General features: G+C 48.3%; 1 protein-coding gene across 1 annotated transcript in view; it reads left to right on the top strand.

The window, feature by feature from the left end:
- Nucleotides 1-21,388, top strand: part of ACAN (aggrecan) — a 67,086-nt gene that overhangs the window by 37,767 nt on the left and 7,931 nt on the right. Inside the window, exons 7-14 of the mRNA XM_053581671.1 lie at nt 816-1,220; nt 2,239-2,413; nt 2,939-3,066; nt 4,279-4,572; nt 6,335-6,475; nt 6,713-6,787; nt 9,637-9,665; nt 9,729-12,795. Coding sequence (XP_053437646.1) covers nt 816-1,220; nt 2,239-2,413; nt 2,939-3,066; nt 4,279-4,572; nt 6,335-6,475; nt 6,713-6,787; nt 9,637-9,665; nt 9,729-12,795 — 4,314 coding nt within the window. The remainder of the gene's footprint in view (nt 1-815; nt 1,221-2,238; nt 2,414-2,938; nt 3,067-4,278; nt 4,573-6,334; nt 6,476-6,712; nt 6,788-9,636; nt 9,666-9,728; nt 12,796-21,388) is intronic.

Here is a 21,388-nt window from a genome sequence, read left to right as displayed (position 1 = left end):
ATTTTGCAGTTTGGGGCTGGGGCTGGGCTTGAACCTGCCACCTCCAGCATAAGGGCCTGGTGCCCTACTCCTTTGAGCCACAGGCGCCACCCTTTAAATAAGTTTTTTATCGCATACTTAACACAATTTACGTTACAATTTTAATGAAATGCTAATTCTTGGAGGAAGAAAAACAATAAATAACATGCATGAAGAATTGCCTTAATAAAAATAAAAATGAAAGAATTGCATTCATTTTATGACAGAATTAGCCATCACACAATGACAACTAATTTCATCTCTCACTTCCACAGCCTGATCTTACATGAAGGAGGGTTGTTTTTGTAAAAATAGAATCTTCCCCTAAAGCCTCTCTTAACCCTTTGATACTCTAACCACTCTTTTGGAATGAGTATCACCCTCATGAGATCCTCATTTGTCCGAGGCTATGAGGCTGGCAGTTCTCCAAAGTCACTTTTATCAATTTTATGAACCTCATCTTCTGCAGGATTTTGCAGTTTCTCTTTGTAACAGATGTCCATTGTCCTGTTGGCTAGTCACAACATCAGAGCGTCAGCAAGGTATTTGTGACATGGGTGAAATGGTGGTTAGTGGTAAGCAGGAAAGATGTCAGGGTATAAACTGATTTTATGAGTGATCTTGCCTCTGGTGACCCTTGAATTCTTTTGCAAACTTGAAACTGTGGGGACTCCTATAATGAATACTCAGATAGCTGAGGAGCCTTGCAGTGGGCCCAGCAGGGAAGGAGGAAGATCCAATGCTCATCTCCAGCCCGTGCCTCATCCTCCTCAAGCTTGTCTTTGCCCCTTTCCCAGGTGAAGACTTTGTGGACATCCCAGAAAACTTCTTTGGGGTGGGGGGCGAGGAGGATATCACCATCCAGACGGTGACCTGGCCCGATGTGGAGCTACCGCTGCCCCAAAACATCACCGAGGGTGAAGCCCGAGGCAACGTGATCCTCACAGTGAAACCCATGTTCGACGTCTCCCCCACCGTCCTGGAGCCTGAAGAGCCTTTCACATTTGCTCCTGACATAGGGGCCACCCCCTTTCCTGAGACCGAGACCAGGACTGGAGAGCCCACCAGGCCCTGGAGCTTTCCTGAGGAATCCACACCTGGCCTGGATTTTGTCACAGCCTACACCAGTGAGGACCTGGTTGTGCAGGTGACCGCTGTTCCAGGTGCCGTGGAGGTCCCTGGGCAACCACGCTTGCCAGGTGGTGAGTACTGTCTCCAGGGGTTGCAATGGGAGCAAGTGGAAAGAACTTGGCCGAGGGTGAGGGGCTGTCCTGACTGTACCTTTGACTTAAACTGGGGCAAGTTTCTTTCCTCCCAGGCCTCGCTCTCCTTGTCTATAAAACAAAGAAGGCAAACCACACCAGCCATGTCCACATTCTTGCCCCAAAGGATTTATTTCAAATGAGGTCATATGCGGAAGCCAGTGTATATATAAAGCAGACAGAGGGGTCACACAGATCTGAGTGGAGAACTGGGGGTCCTTCTGCCCAGGGCCCCTCCTCACTCCATCAGACACCTCCACAAAATAGAACCACTACAAAACCTCTGTACTGGGTGACCCCCAAGGCCTCTCACAGCTCTGAAGGGTCAGCTAACTGCAGCCAGCAAGCCAACTTCAGCTGTTCCTAGACGGCCCGTGGACTAAGAATGGTTTTTACATTCTTAAGTAGGTGGTGATAAAAAGTTAAAAGCATAATATTTTGTGACATGTGAGAATGACATCAAATTCAAATCTCAATATCTCCGAATAAAGTATGATGGGAACAAAGCCATACCCGCTTGTGTTGTCCATGGCTAACTTAGGACAATCATAGCAGAGTCAAGTGGTTATAACAGGAACCATGTGGCACACAAAGCCTAAAATATACGATGTGGCCCTTTCTGGAAAAGGCTTCCAACCCCTGTTTTGGATAATGTCCGGAGAACTGGGATGTCACATAGCATAGAGCTTAACTGTTCTCCAAACTCAGGTTTATAAACAAAAAGGACATTCTGGTGTGGCCTTCGTAAGAGCCCTCGTGGGGTCCCCACTCAGAGGAGGGACAGATGGACACTGCCATCCACTGTGACAACCACATTGCCACCAAATAAAATTTTAGCCTGATTTGGCTTAAATAAATCCAATACATCAGACAGGAAAAGGCAGGTCCTCCATGTCCTTTCAAAACCAGGCACCATGAGCAACTGAACTTGACTTCTCTCCCTCTCCTCCCCACCCAGGGGTCGTGTTCCATTATCGCCCGGGACCCAACCGCTACTCGCTGACCTTCGAGGAGGCACAAGAGGCCTGCCTGCACACCGGGGCAGTCATTGCCTCGCCAGGGCAGCTCCAGGCGGCCTATGAAGCAGGCTACGAGCAGTGTGACGCTGGATGGCTGCAAGACCAGAGTGTCCGGTGAGGGATGAGCAGGGCTCCTCTCCCAGCCCAAACCCAACCCTAAGAGGTGAAATTTCAGGAGCCACAGCCTGGCGTGGCACCCAGCACATGGGCACCCACTGCATTGTGGCTTAATTCATGAGTTATTGACTCCACAGCTGCCCCCTAGTTTCTCCCTGGAACTGAAGCATATACTGAAGGGTGGTGAAGGGCCTTGGGAGATGTTAAGTTCTTGGTCATTTCCTTGCTAGAGACAGAGGAGTCCCCTCCACATGGCCCCCTGTCCCCACCAGCTCAACCCAGTGCCCTTCCATGCAGTGGGCTCTCTTGTGAAGCCAGGGTTCCCCAGAGCCAGACGACCTTTCACTCGGCTTCTCAGGGAACTTGCTGCATGAAGCTCTCCTGCCTGGTTTGAATCTATCAGACAATGGAAGACACGCCTGGCTCAAGTCCCTGAGTGACCTCAGCCTCACCCCCTGGGCCCTGCATCTCCCACCCCCTAGGACAGGCCCTTATCCTCCCTGCTTCCGCCCTCCTTTGCAGATACCCCATTGTGAGCCCACGGACCCCGTGTGTGGGTGACAAGGATAGCAGCCCTGGGGTCAGGACCTATGGCGTCCGTCCATCATCAGAGACCTATGACGTCTACTGCTACGTGGACAAACTTGAGGGTAAGGGCCAGATTTTCACATCTCTAGGCCCTAAATTGGCATAGGGCTGACAGGGAGACTCAAAGAGGAGGGGGAATCACTCCCACCACACTCATTCCCACCCTGTTTTCCTGGTGGGAAGGGGTCCTGTTTAGGACAGAAGGCCCGCCTCACCCCTCAGATCAAGACCCCACTTTCCCTCCTAGATGGCTCATGTGTGGTTTCCCCTGGCATTGCAGTAAGTTCTGTGGGCAAAAAGTCAGTTTGTTATAAATAAATGTTGTATATACCATCTGCCTTTTGAAGCATCACAATACTATGAACAAATCAAAGGCTCTGAGAAGTCTGCAGCAAAAGATCTCTTCAGCTGTTTAATCCAGCATTGCCAAAGTTCATTTCCTTACAGACCTTTATTTTATTTCATTTTTTATAATTTCAGTGGAAATCACCAAATTATTATTCCACTGAACCCAATTTTGGAAATTCTGGTATTCTGGAAAGATTTCGGCATTGTCACTCAACTTGTTTCTGGACCCCTGGCAAGTCATTTAACCCCTCTAGGCCTCAGTTTCCTTACCTATAAAATGCATCTGACTTATACCCACAACAGAGGCTTTTTTGAGTATTAAACAAAATGTGTGTGAAAAGTGCCTGGCATAAGTAGGTGCTTGGTAAGTGAGCTTCCTTCTGCCTAAACTGGATAGACCCCGTGCTGAGTGCTGGGACCCAAGCCCTACCCTCAATGACATCACAAGGTGGGGGGTGGGCAGGTCCACAGTGATCACAGTGCTTGGTGACAAGTCCAATAGTGTAGGGTTGCCCAGGAATTGGACAGTGCCTAGGTGAGCCCCCTCTCTCAGCCAGGGGAAGGGGAGCCTAAGTGTGCCTGGAGAATCCAGAAAGGAGGAGAAGGAGGGGAAGTTGTTTCCCTGTGAAGTGGCCAAGTCATCCCAGTTTGGCTGGAACTTCAGCTTTTTTAGCACTGAAAGCCCTGGGTCCCAAGAAACCCCAGTCCAGTACAAACCAGAGCAGTCAGTCACTCTGTTTCCCAGAGTCCCAGGAGACCTAAGGGAGAATAAAAGAAAGGTGTGCGTGAGCTGAACTGGGCCTTCACCTGTGTGCAACACAGCAGGTGTGGAGACTGCTGGGAAGGGGTAGGGTGGGGAAGCTCTGCCCCTGCTCTGGCCGTGGGTGTGCAGAAGGTCACCCTCCCCCACCTGCCTCTGCCCACAGGAGAGGTGTTCTTCGCCACACGCCCAGAGCAGTTCACCTTCCAGGAAGCACTGGAGTTCTGTGTCTCCCACAATGCCACGCTGGCCTCCACCGGCCAGCTCTATGCTGCCTGGAGCCTCGGCCTGGACAAGTGCTACGCCGGCTGGCTGGCCGATGGCAGCCTCCGTTACCCCATTGTCACCCCACGGCCCTCCTGTGGCGGGGACAAGCCAGGTGTGAGAACTGTCTACCTCTACCCCAACCAGACGGGCCTCCCAGATCCGCTGTCCCGGCACCACGCCTTCTGCTTCCGAGGTATGTGGCCTCACCCCTCCTCAGCAGCCCTTCTGCCTGGGTGCAGGGGACTCCCACCCACTATCCCCACTCACTGTAGCAAGCAGGAAAAAGTCCCTCTGGGGCTGGGGTAGCTCTGGAACAAGCATGACTTTAGGCTTTGATCCCAAGGCAAGATCATCATTCTAAAGTTCCCCATAGACAAGTAGAGAAAATCGAGAAAGAACTTGAGCTGTAAAATCAAGCAGTCTTGAATTCAAATTCTGACACTGCTACTTGATAGCTGTTCCTACTTCAAGTTTAACTGGGATGGTGCAAGTGATGCATCTGGCATAGTGCCTGGGAAATGCTCAATATTGAGTAAATGCTCAATAAATGTTAGCTTCATTGTATATACTTATATATACATTATAGAGAGAGATAGTATAGCTATGTTTTATTCACTCTTTAATCCTTGTCAGATTCTATACTGCTCATAAATATTTTTGCAATGAGTTTAGTCAAAATTATTCTGTTATTCTGCCCCAACCACCAGTAATTCACATTTATAATTGGCCCATGCTATGGACATGCTGCCATATCACCCATCACTCCCAGTTAGACTTCTGAGAATAATGTCATGGAGCAATGTGATAGGCGTGGCCAGGGGATAGCCAAGGCATTGCTGGGCTCTAACTGGATAAGTTTTCACAGTGTCCATGGAAGGTTCTGGGTGCTCTGACCAGAATGGAGATTGTAATAACAGCTGGTGCCATATTTTAGGTACTATACATCAAAACTGAGAGTCTTTGCAACTTCCTGTGGATCTATAATTATTTCCAAATAAAGTTTAGGAAAAAGAAACCCTGAGTGTCCCCAAGTTGACCAGATTTCCAGGGTCACCTTTTAAAACCCAATTATAAATTCAGCGCCATTCAGCCAGCCTTATCAAGGGAAATTCTCTCCCAGAGGATTTGATAAAGCTCTTGTCTCAGAACTCTTCTTCCTGCTCTGGGCAGTAGAAGCTAAGCCATTTAGCTTCCTAGCAGATCCCCAGCCATATACCCCTCCCCATCTATCCTGCTGACCCTTGAAGAGCTCAGCCTTGTGTATTACCTTGCAGAGAAGTTCAGCTTCCTTCCTGACCAAGCCCATTGCTGGTTTCCCCAAAGCTAGAGAAGTTACTCCCAGTTGATGAATCTTGCCTTTGCTCCCCAAGTACCAGGATGGCTTCATGGAATTTAAATAAAACCCTCTTGTTCTTGGTCCTCATATACTTAGAACATAATCCTTATCCCCAAGATAGGCATTGTGCAGTAGCTGAGAACATAGTCTTGCACTAGATGCTTGAATTCAAAGACTAGATCTGCCGCTTATAAGCCACTGACCCTGGACAAATCATGTAACTCCATGCCTCAGCTTCCCTATCAACAAAGTGAGATAGTAGTATCTATCTCATAAAGTTATTGTAACATACGATTATTTTACATACATAAAACCTTTAGTATAATGCCTGCCGTGTATGATAGATTCTGCAGGAGAGATGCCCCAGACCACCCTGAACTAAACTGCTGATGATGTGTGCAGATTGATGTTGTGTAGTAGATACAGATGGCTCCTAATAGTTGAGAAGGCAAAGAGCCATCTTGCTGAACTCAGAGATGGGCGACGTGGATGGGGGGGACCAGCAAGGCTTTTGTATGGGACCTGGTTCACCTCACAGTCCCTTAGCTCCCCTCAAGAAGACCACCCTGGGATAGGTCACTGGTATTCAAGGCACCCTTATCACCCATATCCCCTTTAGGTGTCTTAGCAGTGCCCTCACCAGGAGAAGAGGAGGGAGGTACAGTCACATCACCCACTGATGTGGAGGACCGGATTGCTACCCAGCTGGTGCCTGGAGTGGATGCCGTCCCCTTGGGGGAGAAGACGACTGCTGTTCCCTTGGAGGAAGAGACATCTGCCGTCCCCATGAAGGAGGAGACAACTGCTGTCCCCTTGGAGGAAGAGACATCTGCCGTCCCCATGAAGGAGGAGACGACTGCTGTCCCCTTGGAGGAAGAGACATCTGCCGTCCCCTTGAGGGAGGAGACAACTGCTGTCCCCTTGGAGGAAGAGACATCTGCTTTCCCCTTGGAGGAAACAACTGGTGTCCGCTTGGAGAAGATGACTGCAGTCCCAGACTTCACCGCTGAGCCAGAAAACCAAACAAAATGGGAACCAGCCTACACCCCGGTGGGCACATCCCTGCTGCCAGGTCAGTGTGGCTTGGACTCTGGGACACACCCCTGTCTGCCTATGGTGCATCTAGGGTTGGGGGGAGTTTCTCTGCCTGGGACCTGTGTTCTGGTTCCCCAAGCCTGACACTAACTGGGTGTGCTATTGTGGGCATCTCTGGCCAACCTACCTGGCCTCTAGGACCTCCCAAGAGTGACAAGGACAGCCTTGTTCATAAAACATTCCCACACATATTCACTGTTCCCTTCCCTTTAGTTCTCCTGTGCATATATCCCAAATTCCCAGCCCTGTGCCAATCAAAGATACCTCAGTTACCCTGTCCTCCCACACTGACATCCCTACGCTAACCCTCCCTTATAGGAGGATTTCTAACAGAGGGGAAAGAACCAGGGAAAGAATTGTTGGAATTCTTTGACCTGTCTGCTTGCCTTTCTTCTCCTTCCATGTCCTTATTCTGGGCCAGGCTTCCCAGGCAGAACTTCCCAAATTTATTCCATTATTTAACTGAATGGGACATAATTAGATGAAGGCAGCAATCCTCACACCTTCTTGGGAAAAAAGTGCTTTGCACCCACTAAGATTTGGGAAATGCTAGACAGGTTTCCTCATTGCAGACCTTCTTGGAGCCTTGAGTATGCTAATGTGCACTGTAAATCTCTGAGAGGAGGCGAAGGAAGCAATGTGTCCCAAATGAACCTGACCACGCCATCCCTTGATGCCACAAAGCATTGTTAACATCTAATGGCTCCCAATTTGGATATGGCTGGTTAAAACAATGTGCAGTAATGTGCGTGCTTAATTGAGTCCATTCCCCTGGGGATATGTGCTTCTGAAGAAAAGAGTACATCCGAGCTTCCTAGTTGTTTATCCAGCCACACGCCAGCATTCTGTGCATGGTCCTGGGGTTCTGGAAATGCAAAACCTGGCCTCCACCCCTGCCAGAAAGAAAGGGAACATCTGTTGAACAAGTGGGAGTCTGGCCCACTCTGGCCTCACCAGCAGCTATACCTGCCTGAGGCCTTCTCCTCATCCTTTAGCAGGATAAGAACAAGAGAGTCCTCTTTGGCACAGGGGTGTGAATTGGTACAGAACTTTGGCAACCACTAGTGGGGAGTCACCAGTGGAAAAGGGGCTCAAGTGTCCCCCTAGAAGTGTTTTCCAAACCTCAGTTCCCAGCCACCTTGCTGATTTCAACCGTATCTGGGAACTGGCTATGCTATTGTTCATGCCACACATTTTTCCTTTAAATTGACTTTCTTTAAGAAAGAAGCTCAGATTTATGTAAAAGAGAAATGTTAGACTTGGTGCCTGTAGCTTAGCAGCTAGGGCACTGGCCACATACACTGGGCCTGGCAGGTTTGAACCCAGCCCGGGCCTGCCAAACAATGACAACTACAACCAAAAAATAGCCGGGCATTGTGGCGGGTGCCTGTAGTCCCAGCTACTTAGGAGCCTGAGGCAAGAAAATCTCTTAAGCCCAAGAGTTTCAGGTTGCTGTGAGCTGTGATGCCACAGCACTCTACCCTGAGCAACAAAGTGAGACTCTGCTTCAAAAAAAAAAAAAGACAAAAGAGAGAGAGAAATTTTATATCATGACTGTAAATGGTTATTCCAGTGTGCTTCTGATATGTATATGAAAATGCCATCAATAGAAAAAGAATGTGTTTCTGGATCCCACCTAAAGTCATCTTGTGTGCCACCACAGCTAATCTTCATTCCCCACCTCCCTCTCCCAGATTCCCCTCCCAGCAGGAGTGGACTGTGACCCTGTCCTGTGTCCCCAGCACCCTCACTGGTCAGGTGTTCTATCTGGGAAGTCCAAAAGTGCATACAAGGCACAAAACCCAGCTAGGCTATTTTAAATGCCAAAGGAAACAAGACCAAATGAAAAGAATGTGACTGTGATTATTTAGAATGTTCTTTTCTGTTTTCCAAATCCCCTAATAATAAGACTGTCAGAATGAAAAAGTTAAGGTATGTTTACACACAGCACCACCTGGCCCTCCTGAGGGATGGGTTGAGATTAAAAATTCTCACACTCAAGTGAGCATCAGTGTCACTGGGAGGGCTTGTTAAGACAGCGAGCCGGCCCCCCCCACCTCAGAGTTTTAGAATCAGTGTAGTTGGGATGGGGGCTGGGAGTCTGCTTCTCTTGCAGGCTCCTGGGTGATGCTGGTGCTACTGGTCCAGGGTCCATGCTTTGAAAACCATGAGATTGGGTGGCGCCTGTGGCTCAGTCAGTAGGGCGCCAACCCCATATACCGAGGGTGGCGGGTTCAAACCCGGCCCTGGCCAAACTGCAACCAAAAAATAGCCGGGCATTGTGGAGGATGCCTGTAGTCCCAGCTACTCCGGAGGCTGAGGCAAGAGAATCGCTTAAGCCCAGGAGTTGGAGGTTGCTGTGAGCTGTGTGAGGCCACGGCACTCTACCGAGGGCCAGAAAGTAAGACTCTGTCTCTACAAAAAAAAAAAAAAAGAAAACCATGAGATTAAATAAGTGAGTTGAGAATGTGGAAGTACTTAAAGGATGACCTTCATTGTCCTCCATGATGGTCAGGGCCCCATATCCATGGGGTGGTGTGACTGGTGTGACTCCCTGGGCGTCCCCAAAACACGCCTGTGTAGCCTGTGGCTGCCAGGGTACTGGGGGTGCTTCTTGGCCCCCACCCTCTCTCTCTCTCTTACTTCCGTCTTGCCTTCCTTTGTTTTCAAGACACTTACACAGTTCCATTAGAAAGCACCTGGACACAGCTCTGAGCTCTTGAGAGACAAGTTTTACTGTGGAAAGAATGGAGTTCAGCTTTTGTATGAACTTAAACTGGGGCAGAGTTAAACCCACACCTTGTCTTTCTTCCTCCTCTCCTCCAGGGTTCCCTCCCACGTGGCCTCCTACTGGTGCAGCAACAGTGGAAAGCACAGAAGGCCCTGCTGCAACTGAACTGCCCTCTGCCTCAGAGGAGCCATCAGCCTCAGAGGAACCGTCCCCACCGTCCCCCTCAGAGGAGCCATCACCCTCACAGGAGCCATCCCCCTCAGAGGAGCCATACACACCTTCACCCCCGGTGCCTAGTGGAACTGACATGCCTGGCTCTGGAGAGGTATCTGGAGCTCCTGACATCAGTGGTGACTTCACAGGCAGTGGAGAAGTCTCAGGACACTTTGACTTCAGTGGGCAGCCTTCAGGGGTCACTGCAAGTGGCCTGCCCTCAGGAGACCTTGATGCCAGTGGTCTCACCTCCACAGTGGGCTCAGGCCTACCTGTGGAAAGTGGATTGGCCTCAGGGGATGAAGAGAGAATTGAGTGGTCTAGCACTCCTGAGGTCAGCGCGCTTCCTTCTGGAGAAGGTCTAGAGACTTCTGCCTCTGGGGTAGGGGACCTCAGCAGGCTTCCTTCTGGAGGAGAAGTTCTAGAGACTTCTACTTCTGGAGTTGGGGACCTCAGCGGACTTCCTTCTGGAGAAGTTCTAGAGACTTCTGCCTCTGGAGTAGGGGATCTCAGTGGGCTTCCTTCTGGAGAAATTCCAGAAACTTCTGCTTCTGGAGTAGGAGACCTCAGCGGACTTCCTTCTGGAGAAGTTCTAGAAACTTCTGCCTCTGGAGTAGGGGACCTCAGTGGACTTCCTTCTGGAGAAGTTCTAGAAACTTCTGCCTCTGGAGTAGAGGGCCTTGATATGCTTCCTTCTGGGGAAGTTCTAGAAACTTCTGCCTCTGGAGTAGGGGACGTCAGTGGACTTCCTTCTGGAGTTCTAGAAATTTCTGCCTCTGGAGTAGGGGACCTCGGTGGGCTTCCTTCTGGTGAAGTTCTAGAGACTTCTGCCTCTGGAGTAGATGTCAGCAGCCTTCCATCTGGAAGGGAAGACCTAGAGACCTCAGCTTCTGGAGCTGAGGACCTCAGTGGGTTGTCCTCAGGAAAAGATTTGGAGGGTTCTGTTTCTGGAGCTTTGGACTTAGGCGAACTGCCTTCTGGAACTCTAGGAAGTGGACAAACTCCAGAAATAAGTGGCCTTCCCTCTGGATTTAGTGGTGAGTATTCTGGAATGGATGTTGGAAGTGGTCCATCCTCTGGCCTGCCTGACTTTAGTGGACTTCCATCTGGATTCCCAACTGTCTCCCTAGTGGATACTACATTGGTGGAAGTGGTGACAGCCAGCACTGCAGCTGAACTAGAAGGGAGGGGAACCATTGACGTCAGTGGTGCTGGAGAAATATCTGGCCTGCCCTTCAGTGAGTTGGACGTTAGCGGAGGACCTAGTGGACTCCCTTCAGAAGCTGAACTCAGTGGCCAAACCTCTGGGACTCCTGATATCAGTGGGGAGACATCTGGACTCTCTGTTGTCAGTGGGCAGCCATCAGGGTTTCCTGATATCAGTGGGGGAACATCTGGAATTTTTGAGGTCAGTGGGCTTCCATCAGGGTTTCCTGACACCAGTGGGGAAACATCTGCAGTTCCTGAGCTTAGCGGACTATCCTCTGGACATCCAGGTGTCAGTGGAGAAGTATTTGGAGTTCTTTATGGCAGTGGTCAACCATTTGGCATAACAGACTTGAGTGGAGAAACATCTGGGATCCCTGATCTCAGTAGGCAACCATCAGGGTTGCCAGGGTTGTTCAGTGGGGCAACTTCTGGAATCCCTGACCTGGTTTCTAGTACCACAAGTGGCAGTGGCGAATCTTCTGGCATTACATTTGTGGACACCAGCTTGGTCGAAGTGACCCCTACTACATTTAAAGAAGAAGAAGGCTTAGGGTCTGTGGAACACAGTGGCTTCCCTTCTGGAGAGCCAGATCTGTCCAGCACATCTGGGATAGTGGACATCAGTGGACAATCTTCTGGAACAATTGATTTCAGTGGGTTTACATCCCGGGCTCCAGAATTCAGTGGCCTACCAAGTGGAAGAGGTGAAGTCAGTGGAGAAGCCTCTGGAGCTGAGATTGGGAGCAGCCTGCCCTCAGGAGCATATGATAGCAGTGGGCTTCCATCTGGTTTCCCCACCATCTATCTTGTAGACAGAACTTTGGTGGAATCTGTAACCCAGGCTCCAACAGCCCAAGAAGCAGGAGAAGGGCCCTCACGCATTTTGGAACTTAGTGGTGCCCATTCTGGAGCACCAGACATGTCTGGAGACCATTCTGGACTTTTGGACCTAAGTGGGCTGCAGTCCGGGCTGCTAGAGCCCAGTGGAGAACCATCAAGTACTCCATATTTTAGTGGGGACTTTGCCAGCACCACTGATGTCAGTGGAGAATCCTCTGTCACGGGCACCAGTGGAGAGGCCTCAGGACTTTCAGAAGTTACTTTAATCACGTCTGAGTTTGTGGAGGGTGTTACTGAACCAACTCTTTCTCAGGAACTTGGCCAAAGACCCCCTGTGACATACACACCCCAACTTTTCGAGTCCAGTGGAGAAGCCTCTGCATCTGGGGACATTAGTGGAGTTGGACCAATGCTCCCTGGGTCTGGGGTAGAGGCATCATCAGTCCCAGAATCCAGCAGTGAGACATCTGCCTATCCTGAGGCTGTGTTGGGGGTATCTGCTGCCCCTGAGGTCAGCACAGAAGCTTCTGGGTCCCCAGATCTGAGTGGAACCACCTCTGCATTCCATGAAGCTGATCTCGAGAGAGCCTCAGGCCTGGAGGAGAGTGGTAGCACCTTGACTTTTCAGGAAGCCCCCCATGAGGGGTCAGCTGTCACAGAAGTGAGTGGAGAATCGACCACCACCTATGACACAGGCACAGAGGTATCGGGCTTGTCTTCAACTGCTCCGACATCTGAAGACAGGACTGAAATGAGCGGAGACCTGTCTGGTCACACCTCAGGGCTGGATGTTGTTGTCAGCACCAGCGTCCCAGAGTTTGAGTGGACTCAGCAGAGCCAGCGCCCTGCAGAGGTGCATTTAGAAATTGAGTCCTCCAGCCTGCTGTACTCAGGAGAAGACACCCAAACAGTGGAAACAGCCACCTTCCCAACAGATGCTTCCATCCCAACTTCTCCAGAAGGGACAGGTGAATCAGAGCCCACTGTTGCAGGTATTAGGATTTTTTTTTTTCCCTTAAATGTGGTTGAGTAGTTCACACTATAGGCTACTATAGCATAGTAGGAGGCAGTAGCTCTGCTCAAACGTAGATTAGCTGCACAGCCTGGAGAAAGATTCTTAACCTCAGCTGTAAAATGGGAACAGTGCCAGGGACGAATAAACGAAATAGAAATATAGAAAAAGCAAACACTTAGCTTCATGTTGTACTTTGCACACAACATACACTTAGAAAGATCAGTGGTCCTTGTCATTACAGTGGAGTTACAGCCCATGAATTTTTACATGTGAGTCCAACTATCTGTGCTTGGCACAGGGAGAGAAAAGGATGACCAGATAATGCTAGAAATTCTGCTCATGCCCCCTGCCCCAGAGTGAGTGTGAGATGGGAGAGTAAATCTGCTAATGACACTTATGTCCCAGTATTTGTTTTGTGCAAGGTTAAAACCTGCAACAATGTAAGGAACTATAAAGGTCCTTTGGGCTATATTCTGACTTTAGACCCTTCATCCCCACCCACATCCCAATACAAGTACTATCGGGATTGTCTCACCTTGATGTAATCCCGGGCACGAGGTCATAGGCACCGCTAACAGATTTTCCTTTGCTTTGGGCTCTGAGATCCTGTGCACCTCTCTTTGTGTTCAGAGAGCTGTCACAGTTAGGGATCTCCCTGACTCGGGAAGAACAGAGTCCCCAGAAACATACTGACCCAAAGCCAGACTTGTGGCCTTCAGGGACTTCATCCCTCAACTTCGAGGTCTCAGAGGCAAGAATTGTACCCAGGTGACTGTTCTTGATGCTCAAACTCTCCCCTACAGCCCCTGCCAGGTCCTGTGACAAGGAGCTCTGTGGTGCTGGGACCTGCCAGGAAAAAGAGGGACATGTCACATGCCTGTGCCCCCCTGGCTATACTGGCAAGCACTGCGACATAGGTAAGACCCTCATTGACTGTGGGAGGTGAGATTAGGGGCACTGGATGGACTTCTTCATCCCCAGAAGAGGCCCCAGGTGGGTGGAGGCCACCAAGGTCAGCCAAGGCTCAGGCTTCTCAGGCTGGGAAGGAGAGGTGTGCAATGACATGCTGTGACAGAAGCCACAGGGTAAACATGACTAACCATTCTAGAGAGTCTAGGTTTAAGAGGAAAAAGTTGAGTTAAGTATTAAGCTGGTAAGTAGTTAGTTTTATATCAAGGCAGTGATTACTTTATGAGTAAAATGGAAAAGTGCTTGAATTACGGAAATAAAACTTGAAAGAAATGTTGAGTGCAGGGGTGAGTATCAAATGTAGGTGGTCACACACTTCTGCCCCGGACAGGAGTTTCCGAGGGGACCTGTCTTACATCGTGCAGAGTGACTCCCACCCAGGAAAGCCCTTGAAGTTGCCTCTCTGCTTGGGTCCAGGTGGGATTTGGTTCCCCTTCTCACCCTGGAGGGAAAAACACGGACAGTGCTGACCACCTCTGTGCAGGGATTCAGAGTTGCAGGGCAGCCGTGGCAAGCGGCTTGTTTACCCCGGGCACCTGCTGCTCTGGAACCTCTGTTTGTCCCTAGCAATGGGTCAAGCAGATTGTGAGATGGGTGAAGCGTCTAAGGATCCTCGAATTTAAGGTGGCCCCCAAAACGAGATGATTAGAATCTACACCTGTGGCCACAATGACATCACTGCCCTTGAGGGAAGAAATGGCCAGTTATCTCAAGCTCACATTCTTGAGTTAGCTCTCTTCACTGCCCCGGTGCCCTCATCCCCACCCTCTCTCCTAAGCCAAGAAGAGGCATCAGAGGCATCAGAGACCCAGGTCTTTCATAAAAGGACTTTGTTAGTGGGACACAGGCAAAAATGGAGAAAGGAATCCTAGGGAGAAAACAATCACTGCTGGGTAAACCATGCCAGGCAGCTATCTCCCAACAGCCTTAGCATCACCCTCAAAGAAGGAGTCTGTGTTTATACATATTAATATATATGCAAATTAACACATCATTGTGTATTATATCCTCATACTGTATACTTGGCACATAAATATAAATCTATCTATAAACTGGCATCAGGGTCGGCATCCCTGCACTCTCCTCCCCACACGTGGGCTCCAAGGCCAGAAGGTGTGCGCTCTCCTAGGAAGGTCCTTGGGTTTCTGCCAACGGGACAACATTTACTCTTGGCCATAGTGTCCCCAAGGACTAAAGCTGCACCCCTCTGTCACCCACCCTGATAGGTGACTCTGTTCTTAGTAGCTTCTTCCCAACTTTATACTTGAAGCAAAAATTTGACACTGGTGTAAGGAGGCAGGGCAAGGCTGACGTCCTCAGCAAATCCCAAATTATTAGAAATAGGTGGCAGTGGACCTTAACTGTTCTTTTGTAATGACAGCTTTTCTCTGATCCTGCATCTTTCCAAGTGGCTTTCTTCCCAGCCGGCTCTGTGAGCAGCTTGGTAATTACACCCATTTGAAATTGGAACCCAGAGAGGTTAAGTAATTTGCATAAGACTGCTGAGTGAGTGAACTGGAAACTGATAATTGAGGTCCTAATTCACTTGTTCAGCTCACTTGTCTACATAAGAAACTCCCTCTTAAATATAACCGGTTGCTCGTCCCAAAAAGCTAAAGCTGGACCTTAGGAGAGTCAGAGAGGGGAGAAACCATAGAATCTGAGTTGATCTGATGCTCTCACTTTCCTCATTTGGAAATGGGGATCAGTGGTAATGGTCTCAGCTTGAAAAAAATTATGATGGGGCGGCGCCTGTGGCTCAGTCGGTAAGGCGCCGGCCCCATATACCGAGGGTGGCCGGTTCAAACCCGGCTCCTGCCAAACTGCAACCAAAAAATAGCCGGGCGCTGTGGCGGGCACCTGTAGTCCCAGCTACTTGGGAGGCTGAGGCAAGAGAATCACTTAAGCCCAGGAGTTGGAGGTTGCTGTGAGCTGTGTGAGGCCACGGCACTCTACCGAGGGCCATAAAGTGAGACTCTGTCTCTACAAAAAAAAAAAGAAAAGAAAAGAAAAAAATTATGATGACCAAGACTTACCCTGTGAATTCTAATTGAAATAGTCCTGCGGCCCTAGCATTAGGATTTTAAAACTCCTAAAATGGTGACTTCAGTGTACAGCCAGAGCTGAGAACCACTGCTATAAAGATTACAATCATCTGTGTACAGCATCTGGCTGGAAGAGGCATTTGATAAAAATTGGTTCCCTTTCTCCATCTCTCACTCCACTGGGTAGGAAAAGCCTCAGCATCTCTAATGAGCAAGTGGGGAGGACCATCCCAGAACAAAACCTGGGGTCTTATTTCCCAGGACTGTACCCCTGGGGCCCCAAGTCACTCCCGTTCAATTTAGCTCAAGGTTTCAGCCCTCCCAGAAGGACTGCAGGTGGTGTCCACTCTCCACGGGTGACCTACCATTGTCTTCCCCTGGAGCCAGAGGTTGTTAAACAGGTCGGTATCATCTAGGGGCCATAGGTAGCCAAATGCAGCATTATTCCTGTGGCAATATTTGAATACTTGGTGAAACTTCCACCTATTAAAGGGTATTAGAGGTTGTGTTTAGTCCTCAAAAAAAAAAAATTTTTTTTTCAGTGTGTTGATTATTTGTACAAATTGGAGTGCTTACATCATACTAATCAGCATAGCTTTCATCTCATTTACCCAATTATAGCATTAGGACATTTGTGTTCTACACACAATAGAACCAACTTGTATTTGCAATATGTTCCATAGTTGTGGTTCCCCTCCTATCCCCTACTAAAAAAATTTTTTTACATTGTCAGTCATCCTGTTTAGTCAGTATTGCATAAGCAAGTTCTTGATAAGTTATTAATCGCCTTCCAAAAAAACATCTGTTTAATGAATATTCAGATTCTTTAGCAGGACTATTCCATTCCGAACCACTTAAAAAGCAGCAGCATCTTCCCCACTTCCCCTCCTCCCCGAGGGGTGTAGGCGTCTGACTCAACTCTGAGGTTTTTTTCTCTTTCTGTCCCCTGAGCTAGAGTGGTGCAATCACAGCTCACTCCAGCCTCCAACTCCTGGCTCAAGTGGATCCTCCCATCTCAGCCTCATGAATAGCTGAAACGACAGGCATCTGCTACCACACCCAGATAATTTTTTTTTTTTTTGGAAAGGACGGGTGGTGTCTTGCTGTGTTGCTTAGGCTGGTTTTGAGCTCCTGACCTCAAGTGATCTTCCCACCTCAGCCTCCCAAAGTGCTGGGATTATATTGGTGATCCACTATACCTGGCTTTGACTCTGAGGTTTCCTTCCTGGTTACTGCTTAGAATCATCCAGGTGGTTGTTTTTGTTATTTGTTAAATGTCAGATTAATGTGAGGGTACATTATTTGCATTTGTTAGGTAGAGGCCCTCTTGTAGTTGTGTCTCACAACCAAAAGGTGTGCCCTATACCTTTACATCGTGCCCATTAAGTGGGAGCACACCAATCCCCTCCCTTGCTCCCTTCTCTCTCCTCTCTCTCCCCCCTCCCTTCCTTGAATTGAATTGAATTTTTCTCTCATGTGGGTATATATTAGATCACCTACTGACTTCATGTTAGGATTGAGTATATTGGATATTTGCTTTTCCATTCTTTGATACTTTACTAAGAACAATGTGTTTTAGCTCCATCCAGGTTAATACAGAAGATGTAAAGTCTCCATCTTTCTTTATGGCTGAATAGAATTCACATAGGTTTGTTTTTAAAGGCATCACACCTAGGTCCTGAGATATTCTGATTCAATTGTTCTGGAGGGTTGGTGCTTTAAAAAAAATCTTTAGAGCTGGGCATGGTGGCTCATGCCTGTAATCCTAGCACTTTGGGAGACAAAGGATGAGTGGATTGCTTGAGTTCAGGAGTATGAGACCAGCCTGAACAAGAACAAGACCCTGTCTCTACTAAAAATAGAAAAACTAGCTGGGTATTGTGGCAGGCACCTGTAGTCCCATCTACTCAGGAGGCTGAGGTAAGAGGATTGCTTGAGCCCAAGAGTTTGATGTTGCTGTGAGCTATGACACCACAGTACTCTACCTTGGGTGACTCTGTCTCAAAAAAAAAAAAAAAAAAAACTTTGAATAAAAAATACTTCTTAAACTACCTCAGTAATTCTAATGTGCAGCCAAGGTTGAAAAAACTGTTCTTACCAGATCTCACATCCAATCTAGTCATCACTGATGTTATGGGGATTTCTCTTAATTCCTCAGGTAGAAGGGAATGAGCTTAAATCAGCTTCCCTCTTATTTTATGCCAATTTTCACTTTTTTTTTTTTTTTTCTGAGATAGAGTCTTACTTTGTCACCCTCAGTAGAGTGCCAGGGCCATGGCATTATAGCTCACAGCAATCTCAAACTCTTGGGCTCGATTCTCTTGCCTCAGCCTCCCTCCCGGGTAGCTGAGACTACAGAAGACCGCCACAACACCTGGCTGTTTTTTAGAGATGGGGTCTTGCTCAGGCTGGTCTCAAACTCCTGAACTCAAGCAGTCCACCCACCTGGTCTCCCCGAGTGCTGGGATTACAAGTATGAGCCACCCTGTCCCGCCTTCAATTTTCACTTGATGGCTCTCTGATCTGTGCTCTGACACTATCTCTTCCTCTAGAGAAGATATTTGAATTTCAATATAACCTTTATCCCTAGGAAAGAAATGTCTTCAAATGAAGTGAAAATACAAGGCTACAAGTGAAAATACGAAAAATACAAAATTATACCTTCTTGACTTGACCTAACCTAAAAGTTCATGGGCAGATTTTTACAGGAAACTAATTGTATATAAGGATCAGAATGTTAAAGTTATTGTCAAGATCAACCTCTAAAATATAGGAGACTTGAAATAGTATCAATAATAACATACTTTCTAATTTAATGACGTTCATCTTAAAAGCAAATTAGGACTGGTAAATATGCTCTGAACATTTTTTTTTTAATTATGTAAGACAACCAAAAAATCAGGGTGTCTACCCAGGTCTGTCCATTCTGATTAATGCTAGGTCTTGGCAGGGTGCAGAGCATCCATTGAGTTAAGAAATTTGTTCTCTATTTCTTGAGGGAATTTTCCCCCACACTTGCTCTGGCAAGTTATGTCGTGAGTCACCACATCCAGCTGCACTGGTTGGGCACTGAAGAAATCAAGTAGCACCATTCATATTGTAGTGTTTATGAGTGGTGACCCCTTTAGTTGAATTTCATTCAGGTAAAAACACCTCCCATCAGTCTTCATTCAGGATTACTTATGCACCAAATAAGGTCTCGCTCAGAGGTCCTGGGGTCTGACCCAGGCAAAAGCTGGATAAAACCTATTCAAGGTGGAGGCCTGAGATCTCCAATTCAAGTGCCTGTTTGCAAGTTTCTCTACTGCCCTAGCCTTTGTCAAGGGCTCTCAGATACTTCCTCTCCTAAATTAGATATTGCTGAAGGGCCTTCTTCAGGAACAAAGCAACTCTTTGGGGTATGGCTGTGAGAACAGGGCCCTGAGAGTCCTGGCACTGCCCAGAGCAGTGACGGGGTGAGCCTTGGTGGCTGTACAGAAATGGTAACAAGGTACTAAGAATCCAAGACCTCAGGGTCTCTCTCCTTCCACGTGGGACAGAGGCCCAACTTCCAACTTTAAATCTCATTTCCTGACCCCTCCATCTCTTGCAATCTGTCCCCCCACATACAGATTGGGCAACTCACTTCACTTGTTTTCTTACCTGTAAATAGTGGTGTCTGTGGCCACCAGATGGGACACATGTATGTGAAGAATAATGTGTGTTTGAGTCAGCATTTGGCTCAGAGAAGGTTTTAGACAGTTCTTATTATTATTATTAAATCATAGCTGTGTACATTAATGCAGTTATGGGGTACAATGTGCTGGTTTTATATACAATTCGAAATGCTTCCATCAAACTGGTTAACATAGTCTTCACCACATTTTCTTATTGTGTTAAGATGTTTATATTCTACACTTAGTAGATTTAACATGTACCCTTGTAAAATGCACCATAGGTGTGGTCCCACCAATTACCCTTCCTCCACCCATCCTTCCCCCGCCCTCCCCTCCCTCTCCTCTTTCCCCTTCGTCTTGGGCTATAGTTGGGTTACAGCTTTCAAATGAAAGTCTGGGTATTTATAACTTGGTTTCATAGTAGGGCTGAGTACATTGGACACTTAGACAGTTCTTTATTTCCTCCCTTTCCTCTCTTCTTTCATGAAGTCTGCCCATTGCTCTCAGCCCTTCCTTTCCTCCACCTTTGAGCACCTTGTCTGGGATTCCTCAGTCTGCACTCACAGCAGGGCCCAGCCCTATTTTCTATTGGCTCCAGAAGCCGAAATATGTCCTAATTGCCCTTCACAGAAAGAGGTGGGCAATGTAGGGCCAGAATGGCTCTTCCAGCCAGGGGAAGAGTTGATGAGGCACCACAGGCAAATGGCTGATAAGACAGCCCTACACCAGATACCCAGGCCTTTCTCCACTGTTAAAGATGCTGATTCAGCCTCCCTAAACTGTCCCGGTGGCAACCATTGGCTGTCTGGTTTTCAGGACTGTGACCCTTCCTTCCTCATCTCTGAATCCAGGGCCCTGCCAAAAATAGCTCTGAGTCCAGGGGTTGGTTCATTCAGTCCCCACAGCCTTTGCAGATTTTGTACTCTGGACATACACAGAAAGGAAACAAAACAACACTGCCCTGGACCTTGGGCAGCCTGGGGACAGGTGATATACAAACAACCTCTGGACCACAGGAAGCCCTCTGGCCTGGCCTCCACCAAGGCCCCTCTGCCTGTCCTACCCTTTCTCCCACAGGCCATCCCAAGGCCTCAGGGTTAATGTCTAGCTCCTTTCCCCAGAGGCCACTCCTGTCCCCTGCTCTGTACAACTGCTTTAGCGCCTACATTTGCTTACTTCCCCTTGCCCAGTGCTTCCCATCTCCCATAATGATGCTAATGGACAAGAGAGAACAGTTGCTTTCCGAAGCAGGAGAGCCGCCCCAGCTTCCACCCGGCTGATGGGCCTGGCCTATTGCTGCTACGGCTGCTGCTGGACCTGGGGCCTGCTGGGATTCCACCCATCCTGCCATGCATTTTGGTTTTGCTTGGAACTGTTTATTTTTAGCCCATGGTGTGCACTTCCTGAATTGATGTTAAGGACTTTGTGGGAAGGAAAAGATACCTGACAACTGGAGATTAGGAGCTTCATGGGATGAGCAAGGTGCCGGAGGACTGGAGATTTTCAGCCACCCCTTACACAAACCCAGCTCTGGCCTAAAAGATGTCTGCTATCCACTAGCACTATGCACTCACCCAGAGGAAAGTGCCTTTGCCACCTTATCGAAGAGTTGAATTTTAGGTCTGGTCTGCTCTTGTGGGAGGCAAGAACTAAGTCCTGGCACATATTTAGGACTCTGAGGTTTTATTTTCAACCCAGGGTTTAGATGATTATGTGGAGACCACCTATCAACATGTCATCACATTGTATGAACACAGCTGCACATACCAAAGCATCTTCAGACCATATGTTGTGATGTCCCATAAGCCAGTGGAACCCACTCATTGCAGAATTTTATAGATCTCCTGGAAAGAGGAGCTTCGTAATTCCTTTTATCATGGTCCCAGGAGAAAAACCCAGA

This window comes from Nycticebus coucang, chromosome 2 (assembly GCF_027406575.1).
Source record: "Nycticebus coucang isolate mNycCou1 chromosome 2, mNycCou1.pri, whole genome shotgun sequence".
NCBI classification, from domain to species: Eukaryota; Metazoa; Chordata; class Mammalia; order Primates; family Lorisidae; genus Nycticebus; species Nycticebus coucang.
Note: the sequence above shows the minus strand (reverse complement) of the source record. Positions and strands in the feature narration are given on the sequence as shown.